Here is a 16,323-nt window from a genome sequence, read left to right on the forward strand (position 1 = left end):
GGTTTTTGCTAAGAAATACCCTTTTTAACAATATAAAGTCCAGATTCAGAGTTTAGCCAAATTAAGTTCTCCTTAAATTTTCCTCTAGACAATGAAATCTTATACATTTCACCTGCCACTGTAGGTTGGTAAACATTCCTAGTGAGATAAAATTTACAACACAATCTGTCACAATCAATTAAATCTGCAGCAGTTTGCATAAGAACTCTAATTCAGTGAAACTGAAGTACCATCTCCAATACAGCATGTAGTTTCAGTCAAAGCTGAATACTACAAGACAGGACACCTTTCTAACCCAATAGTCAGAATGCTTAGATCTGAAACTAAAAATGCTTTCCTTCACAGTACTTAGCCATTAAATCCTTATGCAGCAAACAATTTGGTTTACAAATAACTCCTTTATAACAGAACTGCTTTGCTATCAACCCTTATTTAAAGGACCCATTTTCTACATCCTAACCAACGATCTTTTCCTAGATCTGCAAATAAAATTCCAGTTTAGTAAAAGAATTTGCTTGCTCCCTACAATGTCTCTAGAAAGAATTACAAACAATACCACGTAAAAAATTTCAAAAAACTATGTTGCATATCATTATTGCCTTGAACAAAGGGCCAAAGACAAGCTATTTGCACACTTATAAGGTGAAAGTGAAAGTGGATCCCCTTGCCTTGAGCTATATTGAGGGAAAATAATTTTATCCAAGGAACCATTCAATAGAATCTGATAAGAAATTGTGCAGATGCACCACTTAATCAAAAATTCATTTCTTCCAGCATAGTCAAAATGAAGTCCCAGATACGTCTTATCGTAAACTTTATTCATATCAACTTTATAGGCAACCAACCAAGTTTTCCTCCTCCTAGTCTTTCTAATTTTCTCAACCAGGTCATGTGCTAACAACAGATTATCATAAATCATTAATTAAAAATGAAATTTTTTTTAACAAAATCAAAACATAGCTGCTCTTTATTAAAATAAGGTTAAAGTGAAAAATACTTTATTAGGACTAGAAACAATGATGCAAATCATGCTAATGAAGGAAAGATAACAAAATAGATCCAGGAGGTATCAATAGGTCATGATCAATTCTTATTTCTTAATCACCCAAAGCAAGCAATACCAGCTAAAGAGCTTAATTCTCCTTGTTTTTCAGTAAGAAGATAGGCATTTAAGGCAATGGAAGAATTAAGATGTACAAGCAAAATCTTTAGCTTACACATATTACATTTGACAGAATGAGAAACTTTTTGAATAAATAATACAAGTAAAACATGAAGAACATTTAGTATAAGTGTAAAGACAAGCTATTTAAATACGTAACTTCCCCAAGAAAAAGCTCTATTGAGCACATTTTATTAAAGGCCAGCTAGATGACCATAATCAAAATCCTACATTTTCCTTGAATTGAACAAATCCTTTCCTCACATAAATTTGGTTATACAAAGTTACAAATGTCTCACAGTATCAGATATGGTATTTGCAACAAACTTTGCACTCCCCCAAATATCAAGTACAATGCATGCCAATCATCCATTACCAATAAACCCAGAAAAAAGAGAGAGTCCTTACTTTTGTGAGGTAGTCGGAGCCAACCACTGAGCGAGAAAGACTGAGCGAGGCGGAGACGGAGCGATGAGAGCAAGAGGGGGCGACGGCGACGGAGCGAGAGGGAATGAGAGTGAGAGTGAGAGAGAGACTGAGAGTGAGAGGGAATGAGAGTGAGAGTAACTGTGTGTTTTTTGAACTTGAGTTTTTTTAAGTGCGTGGACCGAAAGGAAACCGAGTACAATGGACTCGATTTCCTTTAAACCAAACCGAGTCCAATGAACTCAGTTTCTAGGCTTGCAAACCGAGTCCAATAAACTCGATTTCTTGGCTTACAAACCAAGTTCAATGAACTCGATTTCTGGCCTACGTGGACACTCTAGCCACCTCAGCTGCTGGCAAAACAAGAAACTCGAGTACAATATACTCGATTTTATAACCCAAAAATCAACCCCTCTGAACTCGAATTGTTAGAAACCAAATATGTTTGAAACGTTTCCTAACTAATGATATTGTTTGGATTTTATAGTTATTTTCTAAAAAAATCCTTGTAAACGATCTTTGCCAACTAAGCAAAAAATAAGTGTCCTTTACCCCCAAAAAAAAAAAAAAAAAAAGAAAAAGTGTCAGACTTTGACATTTGAAAAAAAAAAAAAAAAAATGCAACACGTTGTCGTTCTGGCTAAGTGGATTGAATTTCCAACGATTACATGACACATGACACGAGAACTTGAGGTTCATACTCACAGACCACTCACTTTATTTCTCTCTCTCTCTCTCTCTCTAAAATGCAACTCCTCCATGCTCCATCTTCACCATATCTCTCTCTTCTAAGCTCAAAATCACAACCGAAAGCGGGTAAGCTATACTGCTTTGGTCAAAGTTTCATTTACTCTCTATGAAGTTTATGCATTAAGTTGCTTACTTTTTTTGTCTATTGTTGTAACTTGCAGTACGTCTTTCACCAGAGAATTGTCTCCCAGTTCAGCCTCGAAGACTCGAAAGGTCCATATGGGTATTGGACAAACGCTCCATTTTGAGTTCTGTTTCTACTAAAGCTGCCTCTGTTGAAGGTAAACTTCTTTACCATTTTAGAAAGAAAACGCTGAAGCAGAAGCTCACTGCTACAATTACAAACAAAACCCATTTGTAGAAATTGCAAAATTGACTTAAATAAGGCTGGGAGCTTTCAGGTTCTTATTAATGTGTAGTGTTGCTGGCTTAGTGTTGTGGAAGTATCCAATATGTTTTAGAGGGCATTTTAGTTGATCCTTTGAAATGAAATGCACAAGTTTCAGATAGAGAAATTTGGGCGTCCTCTCTCGCATCAAAGGCTTTAAGTTTTATGTGGTGAAAACTACAGCACTAGTCTGAAATCATAATTCATTTTTCTAATGAAAATTCGTGAGAGATTTAGACAAATTTTATGTATAGCTTTCCTTTTTCTCCTTAATAATATGCAACATGCACGCGTGTGCACACTCACACACGTTTCTGTAATAGATATTATATACTTATATGGAGAATTAATAATACTATCAACATTCAAAAGTGTAGCACCTTATTTAAGAATTTTAGTACCGGCATCCATATGGACATATGGTCTCTATGAAGTTAAATAATCCATCATGGAGTTGTGTAGATAGCTAAGTCATCCACACTGCATTTCTTTGTGAGACTTTATCTTGCATCTTCATGTGTAACTAAATTATAAAAATTACGTGTTTAGGCCCCTAGAGGGACTTACAACCAGTTTTATTAATTTTACAATTAATAATCCAAGTAGTTAATGAGTCAATTACAGTTGTGATATGGATAAGGCAGTGAGCAAACAATCACAAGAACAACCACTTACTTTGGACGAGAGATTGTTCACAAAGTGAAAACCCAACAGTGGAAAATACTTCGTGATCTAGCTCAGCTCGTCAAATCCACTTTGAAAAGTTGTGATACAAGCTAACTTCCAAGACCTCCAGTATAAGTAATTTGATAATGTATCTGCAACTGCTGATCCAGCCTTCATCTTCACAGTGATCCAATGCTGCAAGTCAATCGTTGATCATGAAACCAATCTCTTGATTACTTCAAGGTGACTTGAAGATTTTCGTCTTCTATGTGATTCACAAAAGTACTCCAACAACACAGGTGGTGATCTTGTGTTTGGGTGGCAAAATCTCCTCTAAAAGATAACACAATTGGAAAGGCTTGGAAGACAAGAATGGGTTAACTGGTTTTTCTTTATATTCCAGTAGCAGTCTTCCTTCTCTGGAGAGTAGGGTTAACATAGGGTTTATATGTATGTAGGGTTCTGCTAGAGGTGGTCACAAAACAGACTCTAGAAGAAAATCTCAGAATTTCCATAAAAATTGGGTTTTGGTTGACTTAGAGAGTTTCTGTTTGATTTCACACAATTGAGCTTGAATTGCATGACTAAGGCTTCAATTTTACACGACCATGCTTGTCTTTTCTTGTACAGTAATCGAAGCTTCAACCCTCAGCCTTCATTACCATATTTATACATTACAACGTCAAACCCAACAATTACAAGTAAATTTATCATGGAACCAACATCTAAAAATCATAATAAATTTGTCCATCCAACAATAAATTTAGAGGCCAAAAAACTTCTAGCTATTGGAAATTAAACCCTATATCTAGGTTTCTATGCTTTATGGACATCATATTTTTCTGTTGGTGACTGAATCAAGTAAACTTATGGACACATGATTGAAGGCAGTGTATGTAGTGATTTATGATCTGAATTAGTGACACAATTGAAACCTTAAATTTGGTAGAATGGTAAGGAATAAGGATCTAATCAATTGTTAGAAGCTATTTGATCCCCTTTTAGAAGTCCTACATATCATGATATCAGTATGCGCCAAGCATGTCACCAGCACAGTAAGATAGATCCAAAGTATACTTTTAGCTACAAGATTGTTGGGGGAGATTGAAACATGGACAGTCTTCCTGCAAGGCATTTGATATACATTTTAGGTACAACCTCATTCTAAAGACCTTAAGCCACCAGATTTTGGGCCAAATGTACACGTGCACACACACACATAACCAAGTCACTTTGTGGTGCTGTTGTGGTTGTATAAAAAAGTTCACTTTTTTCTTCCTGCCAACATTCATGGGAGCTGTACTTTCACGTATTACATTTTGAAGAGTTAATTTTTATACATCCTCTTTAATTTTACCATTTTTCTTGGACTTGTGTAGCTGGCTCTTCTGCGATATCTATTGGAACAGCTGAGAGTGATGTGTTGAAAGCCTTGTCCCAAATCATTGACCCAGATTTTGGGACAGATATTGTTTCATGCGGATTTGTGAAAGATCTGCACATCAATGAGGCTTTGGGGGAGGTCATTTAGAATGTGAATATGAAATTTCTATGCATGTAAAAATAATGTCCTGACTAAAATATTTCAACTTTACATCTCAGGTTTCATTTCGATTGGAGCTCACTACACCAGCATGTCCAATCAAGGACATGGTAAATGACACAACCACCGTTGTTTGATCAAGAACTGACATATTTTTTGAAGGGTAGACTATTTTTTTTTTGTCATGGATTTCACTTGAACTACTTTGTAATGAAAACATGCGAAGGGTTTCCACTTTTCATTCTCTTTCTTTCTTGTCCTCTGTGTGAATTGTTGCCCTAAAAATTGATGCACACTCTTGCTTTCAGTGAATATTTTTAAAGACCCATGTGCAACGTTTTCAACTTCATTATGCTTTTGTTTGGCCTTGGTTGGAAATGTAGATTGCTTTAGTCCAATATTCATATAGGAAGTTTAACATGATTTAACTGGATGGCAGTTTGAGCAGAAGGCAAATGAGGTTGTAGCGATGCTTCCTTGGGTTAAGAGTGTGAATGTGACAATGTCAGCACAGCCAGCACGACCCATTTTTGCTGGGCAACTTCCAGTGGGTTTACAGAAAATTTCAAATATCGTGGCAGTTTCAAGTTGCAAGGTAAACTTTCATTCACCTTATATTTTTTTTCTTTTTCTTTTCCCCCCATACGTTGATTTATTGGTTTAATGTTATTATTGCTATCATTATACTAACATATTAGGCACTTTATGGTCCAGTCTGTCAGGTTACTGTTCAAGTTTCAATTGTTTGTGTGTGAGGAACACTTTCCACAATACTATATTTATTTCAATGAATTGATCTCCCTCTTTGTGTATATGCTATTTTATAGGGAAATCATCTTTTTGAATGAAAATCTTCTTGATTAAATTGAGAGAGGCAAGACAAATACCTTAAAAATTTGGAGCTATATATATATATATATATATGGGTTGGGTTGGGTTCAAGTTACATCTAGTGTAACTTTAAGCAATGTTACACCACTCAATATTTTTTAATTGGATGCAAATTTTGATAAATCTACCGTAACTTGAGTTACATTGCTTAGAGTTACACCAGGTGTAACTTGAATCCAACCATATATATATATATATATATATATCATCAAGAAAGTGTATCCTGCAAGGGCACACTGCCAACTTACTTTGTATTTAACCTGCTTTCCAGATCCCAACTAAAGGTGTTATTGACTATTCTTTTTCTCTAACAAATAAACATTAAATCTACAGATGCTTAAAAAAAAAAAAAAATTATTTCATACCATCATTTCTGTTTGATTTGAACTGGGCAGGGAGGCGTTGGAAAATCTACTGTAGCAGTAAACCTTGCTTATACTTTGGCTGGTATGGGTGCTAGAGTTGGTATCTTTGATGCTGATGTCTATGGTCCCAGTTTACCAACAATGGTCTCCCCTGAAAACCGACTGTTAGTAATGGTAAATTTTCAAAATATTTATTGATTTTTTACTTGCAAGGTTAGTGAAGTGCTGCAATAATGATTTTGGAGAAACTTCCTCCAGAACCCAGAGAAGAAAACCATAATACCAACTGAATACTTGGGAGTTAAGATGGTATCTTTTGGATTTGCGGGACAAGGACGTGCGATCATGCGAGGTCCAATGGTTTCTGGGGTCATCGACCAACTTCTGACTACAACTGAATGGTATGATGTACTTCCAATATTAAATTAGGACAAACATAGCAGCAATGAAAACTGGAGTAAGATTTATGTACTATTTGGGATTTTATGAGAGTTCCTGTCCTGCTGGAGTATCTTCTTGTAATGTATTGTTTTACAGTGCCTGAATCTTTGGGTTTCAATTACAAAATTTTACTTATAAGGAATCTTACGAATTTTCATGGTTACGTTCTTGGAATTGCGTGGGGTACCTGCATTGTTATAATCATGATTGGTTTCATAATGCAGGGGAGAGCTGGATTATCTTGTTATTGATATGCCCCCAGGAACTGGTGATATTCAACTTACTTTATGCCAGGTTCTGCTTTTTTCATGCACTTATTCCCTTGCCTAAATTACTAGCACCCTATCTTGATCTTCTGTTAATTTATTTTTATTAATTGCCTTTTTTTTTAATGTGGCATATTAATGTGGATGTGGATAGCTATTAAGATACTTTTGCACCGCACATTGCTTCATAATCTTAACCCATCTACATTTAGTGGGTTCAATTGACATATGCAGGTAGTCCCTTTAACCGCTGCTGTTATTGTTACCACTCCTCAAAAGCTGGCATTTATCGATGTTGCGAAAGGAGTTCGTATGTTTTCAAAGCTTAAGGTGTGCATTCTTGTTATCCAATTACCAAGTTCCTTTTTGAAGTGAATCATGAATTATTTAAACTAGACATGCTTTTTGACATTTTAAGGAGGAAAAATGTTAGAAATTTTCAATGAAGAGTGACAACTTGATTTTAATCATGAGTTTATAAAACATTTTCTATTGCTAATCATCTTACATATTTGATCTCTTTTTGTGCTAAGCATACATTTGTGATTTCTATTCATTTACATAGGTGCCATGTATTGCTGTAGTTGAGAATATGTGCCACTTTGATGCTGATGGAAAACGTTATTATCCATTTGGTAGAGGTTCAGGCTCTCAGGTATAACACCATCTGAACAGTATTTTTCTTGTGAAACATATAAATTGAAAATCTCAGTAATCTTGGTACTTTTATATACAAGAAATATATTTCTTATAACATTATACACATCTTTGCAGGTTGTCCAGCAGTTTGGAATCCCTCATCTATTTGATCTTCCAATTAGACCAACTGTATGTTCTAAGTTTAGTTTCCTACCAGTTCTTATCAACTAAAATTTACTCTGGATGCATACTTGAAACATTATTTCTGTTTCTACTTTAGACCATGGTATTGATCCAACAATTTCAATGGTTGCTTTTCTGCAACCATGGTGTATATAAGTTGCATTTTATATACACGTTAGTTAATTTCCCTTTAGTTTCTCTCATAATTTTTTTGACTGAAATTTCCACTCATAAATTTTACTTCACCTTTTTTTGTCTAAGTTATTATGGATAGAATTTGACTGTTGTCCATTAATTGCGATACTAATCCCCTGATTAATTCATGTTTCCACCTAACAAGAAAATTTAATTATGTTTCTTGTATATTTATTTTAGGAGTAACTCCTTTTTATGTTAGAGAAGTAGAATGTTGGAAACTGTAACATTTGTGCTAGGCAAGCAGAGTCAAATTATAATTTTCATTACTTTATTTTGACAGCTGTCTGCTTCTGGAGATAGTGGAATGCCTGAAGTGGTGGCCGATCCTCAAGGTGAAGTTGCAAATACATTTCAGAACCTTGGAGTTTGTGTGGTGCAACAGTGCGCCAAAATTCGGCAACAAGGTACCCTGTCTATGCTGAGGCTTTTTAGTCTTAGGAAAAGTGTCGAAGTATGGCAGTGAGAATACAATGCTACCTCTCTTCATGCACTTATTATTTAGGTTATAACAAGCTTTGAAACTGCTTGAAATCAAAACAACTGCCTAAATTAAAATTTAATTTTAATAGTCGAAAGACTTCATGAGTTTTATAAGTTATTATCAACTTTGAGAAGAAAAAAGAATCAGATTTAATATTTAGTAAGTAAAATGGAATATTGAGATTTTCAGAAAAATTCCTAATTTCAAAATTCTGCAATTTATACATAAATAATGGGCTTGCTCCTTCATATGGGATTATTTCAGTTTTGACTTGTTGCCTACATGGGTTTTTTTTGCACCAAGTTGAGGGATAAGGGGACATTCAAACAAGTGACTTCCACTTCATGAGGCGTGGTCCCTAGCCAATTGTGCTGCCCCTTGAGTTATTTGAATTTCCCTACTTCAGCTTTTACCTTAGTTTAATGAGATATTGTCCTTTTTCATTCTAGTGTCCACAGCTGTCACCTATGATAAATCTTTCAAGGCAATCAGGGTGAAGGTACCAGATTCAGATGAAGAATTCTATCTGCATCCTGCAACTGTGAGACGGAATGATCGCTCTGCACAAAGTGTGGTATGAAGGAATTTCTGTGGAAAACTAAATTTCTTTTCTAAATGTTTCTAATTGAAATAATTGTTTCTATCTCATAAAAAGTAGGACATACAGGCACTTATTCTCTTATTGATGATACCTGAACTTTAATATGGACTGACACTGAATCACTAATCTACAATGACAATGATATAACCCCAGACCCGGTGGTTTCTGTTACCTTTCTGCTCAAGACTTGTCCAATATTCAGTTATAAGAAATTTTGCAGAGCATATGATGAATTATATAGCTGAATATGTGTGCTTCAGCCGAGGATTTGTTATAGCTAGTTGCTGCATGCAATATTTTCAAACCTCTTTTGTTCCAACAACAAACACATGGCACTAAGAGCATTCCAATTGGGTTATCTAAAACTCTTAAAAATGCATTTTTCATATTATTGTTCACCCAAAACTCTATAAGACACTCCTCCATCAGCACATGCATATTACAGTAGCAAATGCATTTTTGCTACAGTAATATCTAAACATAAAGAATACTGTATCATCCTTCATTTTTACTTTTTGATCATTTAATTGATGCACTTTCCTTCTCTCTCTCCTCTGCTCTCTCCTGGATACATGTGTTGGTGCTTTTGTTTTTGTTTTTAAAATATATTATTTTAATGTTATGAATTAAAAAATAAAGAATGGGATGTGGGGTGTGTTGTTAAAGTGATAATGTAAAATAAATAAAGTGTGTTTTGGTGATGCAAAATGCATATATTTTTAAAGAAGCCAATGGGAATGCTCTAAGAACTTGGACATCTTGGCTTTTGTTTCTCATTAATAAAGGTTGATCAGAGGGAGTGTGCAGCATGGTTAAAACTGTGCACATTCATGCATTTGTGTGTGTGTGTGTGTGTGTGTGAGAGAGAGAGAGAGAGAGAGAGAGAGAGAGTGGGGGGAGGGGGGGGGGTGTTCCATTTGTGTGTTTGAACATCTTGAAATATAATTTTGTTTGAAGACTTTCCTCTCTCTCTCTCTCTCTCTCTCCATGAATCTTTCCGTGATTTATATTTATAAGAGATATATTTCGCAAAACATACCCTCATTATATTCTAGACAGGCTTGAAAACGAGACTTCATGAATAGAAAATTAAAAATAATTATAAATTTCCTAAAAAAAATTTCCAATGATCCGTATTAAAAAATAGAAAATTAAGGAGGTGCATTAGTTCCTATGTAAGTGTGGCAATCTTACATAGGTAATAAAAATTAGTGACTTCAGCCCAATTTGGGGCTTCAGCCCTAGTTGGTCTTCCCATGAGGGGGAGTTGTATGGTTAGAAGAAGAATCTTAGAAGAATATGGAATGTGTTTATTTGAAGAGTTACTTTGGTAGATTTGCCGTTTGTGAGAGCCGAATGTAAGCTGAGAGTTTGTTAGTGTAAGAACACAATGAGTGTAATGGGGTCTGGCGTTTGTGAGATTGTTATATTTGTGATTTGAAGATAAGAGTTTGTGTTTATGAGTTTGAAGAATAGAGTTTGTATTTATGAGTAGGGTTTGAGAGTTTAAGTTGAATGTAGTGGAAGTTGAGTTGGTTTGTGTTTGTGTTTGTGAGGTTTATGAGTGTATTTTGTTAGATTTACCTTAGTGTTTATAATCTGTCCCTTATATTAGATTTTAGTTGATGTTATTGATGATGTGAGCATGGAATTGGTTGAACCACATTAAATCTTGTTGTCTTGCCTATTTTTACTTTTTTTTTTTTTTAAAGTTTTTTATGTGGTGTGATTTTGCTAATTCTAAATTCCAAATAATTGGTATAGAGCTTCTGTTGTTACAATAAAGTTAATTGCCATCATATGTTGTTTTGGTAAACACTTATTGGTAGAAAATTTTTCATATAATCTTTATTCTTTTGGTGGTTTTCCATATTTTGTCAAACTGTGATGATAGTGGAAAGCAAATATCCAGAATTTCCTTTGGTTGGGTTGACCCTTGCTTGCCACTTGTCCCTGACTCATAGCTTTTGCCTTCACCCTTGCTTTTGGAAGTAAAAGCACTAAGTAGAGAATCTATTTCCAGAATACCTCAGGAGAGGTTGCAAGATAATGTACAGATTATTTTCTAATATATGATATTGACTCTTTGAGATGATGCTGTTGTCATTTTACATCAGTCATAATCCAACCATCAAAACCTTGCTCTGTGTATTTTTAACATAGTCATGGATAAATCTATAGGTCACAGATGAAGAAGATTTAATTTAGGATAGATTTTAAATGTGTTCAAATTCTATACTAGTCCATGTTCATGCTAATTATTGAAAGGGAACAAAATGTTACTTTCTAGGAAGAAAAAATGAGCCTTGACAAATCCTCCACTGGAGTTGATTTTGGTTATTGTAATTATGAATTTAGAATATTCTACGTGTCTGACTTTTCGTCCTTTGATTAATGAGGGGCTAATTTCATTCAAAACAGGATGAATGGACCGGTGAGCAGAAACTCCAATATACAGATGTTCCAGAAGATATTGAACCTGAAGAAATTCGGCCTATGGGGAACTATGCTGTTTCAATAACATGGCCAGATGGATTTAGCCAGGTGAGAAGGGCATTTGATTTAATGTTAAAGATGAATCGAAAATTAAATGATGGATTGTCAACATTAGTGGAACTATTATGCAGAGTGAAGTTTCTGACTGGGTCTACTATCATTCAAGGGCAGCCATCAACCTCATGGCAAACCTAATAATTCCTTTCTTTGACCAAATCACAAAACTATTTCTGCTGATGCTGTGCTAAGTCTATACGATTACCATTGGCAACTTTTCTCATGCAATTGACACAATAATATAAAAATGGGAGACTGATTGCAGCAATTGAACCAGCTGATTTGGTTGGATCACTTTGCATTCAGCTCAGCCATTAACACTGGGTATCCATATATTAGGGATTTAGTAGTGACTGAGCAGTTTTAACTGTGAAGAATTTGTTAGATGGCTGTCAATGATGATTACTAGCATCTGGAGATTGATTATTGTGACTAAGTGTGCATTTGGATACTGTTTATTTTGCTGAAAATTGAAAATACTGTAACAAAATAATTTTTAAATGTGTGAATAGTGCCGTGGAACTCATTTTTAATGTAAGTTTTGTTGAAAAAGAAGGTTTGTAGGTCCCGTGAACAGTGCATGGGATCTCCTGGAAAAGCTATAAAAAAAAAAAGAAAAAGGCAGATGCAGACGCGTGAACGTGGAACGCAATGCAAACGGAACTTGAGTAGTCTAATGCAAATTTTTTAACCATTTAATTGAACATCTATTCGAGTATTTCTCATTTATACTTGAATGGATGAATGTGTGTATTTGCAGTCGTATCTCCCAATTCATTCATATTTATGTCTATATTTGTTGACTAACGAAGGGATAATGATTTCAACATATCAGTTTTTACAGATTTGTGCTCTATGCACCTTTCTGATTTCTATCTTGTGGTGCAGATTGCACCCTATGACCAGCTGCAAATGATTGAGCGGTTAGTCGATGTGCCTCAACCAACTCCTGCACAGACATGATATTGTTACTATTATTTGCTAGACCTCAAACTAAATTGTATGGACTGCATCAACTCCTTCATGAGGATAATGCAAGTTTCAAGTCTTTTTAGCTCTGCTGCAGGCATAATAGCTTCATGCGAAGATTAATAGCTACTAGATATTAGTAGGTAATTCTGAACACTTACTTGAGATGTTCTTCTTCTTTTTTTTCATTTTTTTTTTTTTTAAGATTTTAGGCAATTATTTATGACAAACTCCAATAGTGAATTTTTTTATACATGCATGCAATACAATATACTTCCTGTTATGAATATTTTCTTCTTTTGTTAATGACTTGCAAAATTATATCTGGATCTGTTATGTTTCATAAATGGCTGAATTTCATTAGAAGAAATGCTGCAAATAGTATATAGTGATCCAAAATTCACTTACATTCACCCAAACTCAGATAAATCGTCTAGTTTAATCTCAAAAGCAAGAGAAATAATTCAATACAATGGGAGGACAGCCACATGGTCCTCCTAATCAATAAAAAGAAGTCATTTCTTATCATTAGTGTTGTGAGGGAAAACATGTGTTGGGTTTGTTAATTTAACCCTAACACAAAATATTATTTATATATAGAGTACAATGATATTACTAATTTACCCCTAATTTATACCCATAACACTCCCCCCTCAAGCTGGAAAGTATATATCATACAATCCTAGCTTGTTACATAATAAACCCAAATAAGCCTTATATAAAGCTTTGGTAAACATATCGGCAATCTGGACTCGTGTAGAAACATATGGAGTAGCAATTACACCATCTTCTACTTTCTTCCAAGTAATATGACAATTTACTTCTATGTGCTTGGTTCACTCATGGGACATAGGATTGGAGGCAATGTAAATTGTTGCTTGATTATCACAATGCATAGTCATAGGCACCTTCACAATAAATTTTAATTTCTCAAGTAAATGCTGAATCCACATAAGCTCACATGAGTGTGTGTCATGGCTCTATACTTAGCCTTTGTACTAGATTTGGCAACAACTAATTGTTTCTGACTTTTCCAAGTAATTAGGCTTCCTCGCAAAAAAGTGCAATACCCAATAGTGGATTTTCTATTTGATGGCGATCCTGCCCAATCAACATCAATATAAGCTTCTACCCGTAGGTGACTGTTAGCTTTATACAAAAGACCACGACCTGGATGTGCTTTAAGATATCTCACAATCCGAATAACTATCTCCCAATGTGGAAGACAGGGATCTTTCATACACTGGCTCAAAACACTAATGGCAAATGATATATTTGAGCTAATAATTGTGAGATAATTTAGTTTACTAACTAGACGGCGATATCTTTCAAGATTAGATAACAGCTCCCCCTAATCTTTATACAATTTGACATTAGGATCCATAGGAGTCTCCACTGGTTTAGATCCTAACAAGTTAGTTTCTTCCAAAATATCCTTCACATACTTTCTTTGTGATAAACTGATGCCTTCTTTAGATCTTGCTATCTCAATACCCAAGAAATAATGAAGTTTACCTAGATCCTTAGTTCGAAAGGAATTTTGAAGGTATCTCTTCAAATCATCAATACCTTTTTGTCATCACTATTGATTATAATATCATCGACATATACTATCAACAAAATCTTTCCTCTTGCAAAGATATGAGAAGACACGGAGTGAACAGGGTAGCAACATTGCAATCCAAACTTTAACATTGCTTCACTGAATCTACCAAACCAAGCTTTGGGAAATTGTTTAGGATCATAGATGGCTTGATACAACTTACACATTTTTTAAGACTCCCCCTAAGCAACAAATATACACCTCTTCTTCTAAATCACCATTCAAGAAGGCATTTTTAATGTCTAACTGAAATAGTGGTCAACCCAAATTAGCAACCAAGGAAATCAAAATTTTGACATAAGAAATTTTAGCAATAGGCGAGGTTTCTGCATAGTTAGTGCCATATGTCTGGGTATACCCTTTGGCAACCAAGCGAGCCTTCAAGCGCTCAATAGAACCATCAGGCAAGTACATCACAATATACACTCAACGACAATCAACAGTAGTTTTCCCCAAATGATAAGTAACTAGAGACCAAGTAGCATTTTTAGATAGGGCAGACATTTTTTCCTCTATAGAAGACTTCCAACCAGGGATAGATATAGCCTCCTAGACAGACTTAAGAACAACAGTAGAATTCAAGGATGTGGTGAAAGTATGGAGAGATGAAGGCAAATGACAATAAACTAAGAGATAGGATGAGAGGTACAAGTACACTTACCTTTGCGTAGAGCAATTGGAAGAGAGTCGGAATCAGGAGGTGGATCACTAGGCAGGGAAGAAGACTTTGTTGGAGGTTTTTGCCGATGACGATACACCTAAAGTGGTTTCTGAGGAGGAGATGTAGTAGGAGACATAAGTGGAATGGGCAGTAAGCAAGGAAGACAAGGAGGAGAACTGTCACTACTAACCGAAGGAGAAAAATAGGATTGAGACTCATTTAAGCTCGGTTTGGATAGCACGTTCACGTTCATGTTTGTAAGGTTTGCGCGGTTTGGATAGCACGTTCACGTTTGTAAGGTTTGCGCGTTTTCAGCCCTTTTTTTTTTTTTTTTTTTTTTTTTTTTTAAGACCAGCGCCTAGTGGATTGTTTATGAGACATGAACAGTGCACCAAAGCATATGAATAGAAAGAAAAAAAAGAGTGAATAGTAATTTTTTACACATTTAAAAATTATTTTGCTATAGTATTTTCAGTTTTCAGCAAAATAAACATATCCAAACGGACCCCTAATGTGACATCAACACTAATGAAACGACGACAAAGAGTAGGTGAGTAACATTGGTATCCCTTTTGAGTACGAGAATACCCAAGAAAAACACATTTAATTGATCTAGGATCAAGTTTATGACTCTCTGGACCTAAGATATGAACATAGCACACACTACCAAAAATTAAGAGGTAGATAAAACAAATGTGCATTAGGAGAGAGCACAAAATAAAGGATCTAACCACCTAGATCGATGGATGACATGCGATTGATTAGGTGACGGCAATTAGAACAACATCACTCCAATATGATTCGGGAACATGCATGAAACAGTAAGGCATGAGTGACCTTTAACAAATGACGCATTTTGTGTTCAGCAACACCATTTTATTGTGGAGTATGGGAGCATGAAGATTGGTGAATTATACCATGGTTATAAAAAAATTGAGCCAAAGATGTATGAAAATATTCACGAGCATTATTAGATCGAAAAATACAAAGTGAAGCATTAAATTGAGTCATTATTTCCATAAAAAAAAATGATTTGAAAATTGAGCACAATTTAGACCTCTCTTTCATAAGATAAAGATAGGTGACTCTAGAATAATCATCAACAAAAGTGACAAAATATCTAAATCCCAACAACAAGGAGTGTTTATTAGACTCCAAATATCATAATGAACTAAATGGAAATGACTACTGACAGGACTCTCACGCCTAGAAACAAAAGGCATCCTATGGTGTTTACCCAATCGACATGCTTCACATTGTGAGGACCCAATTTGACGACACGACAAGACTAACAACTTCAAATTCTGAAGGGATGAATAACCAAGGCAACAATGATGCTGAAGAGGTGAGATAGACAAGTGAGAAGCCACTAAACTAGAAGAACCACACCAATCCAGGTAGTAAAGTCCATCGGCTTCATGCCCTCCACCAAGAAACTTCCCCATCTTGAGATCTTAAAAGATACAATGAGTGGATAAATAAAAAATGGCAACATAATTCAAAAGTTTAGTAAGCTTACTAATTGACAAAAGATTAA

At 35.1% G+C, this 16,323-nt stretch overlaps 1 protein-coding gene across 3 annotated transcripts; it reads left to right on the forward strand.

Annotated features, from left to right (window-relative positions):
• The first annotated feature begins 2,236 nt into the window (after window positions 1-2,236).
• LOC126715269 (fe-S cluster assembly factor HCF101, chloroplastic) lies at window positions 2,237-12,811 on the forward strand. 3 transcript variants are annotated; one of them, XM_050415798.1, is made up of 15 exons: window positions 2,237-2,404; window positions 2,500-2,619; window positions 4,772-4,914; window positions 4,995-5,045; window positions 5,375-5,530; window positions 6,222-6,365; window positions 6,450-6,592; window positions 6,857-6,926; window positions 7,133-7,228; window positions 7,464-7,553; window positions 7,673-7,726; window positions 8,199-8,322; window positions 8,849-8,973; window positions 11,422-11,544; window positions 11,628-12,173. In XM_050415798.1, the coding sequence occupies exons 1-15, from the start codon at window positions 2,335-2,337 to the stop codon at window positions 11,742-11,744; spliced, it is 1,626 nt and encodes a 541-aa protein (XP_050271755.1). In that variant the 5' UTR covers window positions 2,237-2,334; the 3' UTR covers window positions 11,745-12,173. The 3 variants fall into 3 exon arrangements, 2 of the variants coding, with proteins under 2 accessions (XP_050271755.1, XP_050271757.1); XM_050415800.1 differs by lacking the exon at window positions 11,628-12,173 and adding an exon at window positions 12,442-12,811 and having other exon boundaries at window positions 2,238-2,404; XR_007651832.1 differs by lacking the exon at window positions 11,628-12,173 and having other exon boundaries at window positions 7,483-7,553.
• The last annotated feature ends 3,512 nt before the right edge of the window (window positions 12,812-16,323 follow it).

The sequence above is a fragment of the Quercus robur genome, chromosome 2 (assembly GCF_932294415.1).
Source record: "Quercus robur chromosome 2, dhQueRobu3.1, whole genome shotgun sequence".
NCBI lineage: Eukaryota > Viridiplantae > Streptophyta > Magnoliopsida > Fagales > Fagaceae > Quercus > Quercus robur.

What these genes read in the sequence shown, in the direction of transcription:
- LOC126715269 (XM_050415798.1), top strand. Translation starts at nt 2,335, where the DNA reads ATGCAACTCCTCCATGCTCCATCTTCACCATATCTCTCTCTTCTAAGC. An exon ending in CATGTCCAATCAAGGACATG is followed by an intron (nt 5,046 to 5,374) that starts GTAAATGACACA and finishes ACTGGATGGCAG; the next exon opens with TTTGAGCAGAAGGCAAATGA. An exon ending in GGCCAGATGGATTTAGCCAG is followed by an intron (nt 11,545 to 11,627) that starts GTGAGAAGGGCA and finishes ACTATTATGCAG; the next exon opens with AGTGAAGTTTCTGACTGGGT.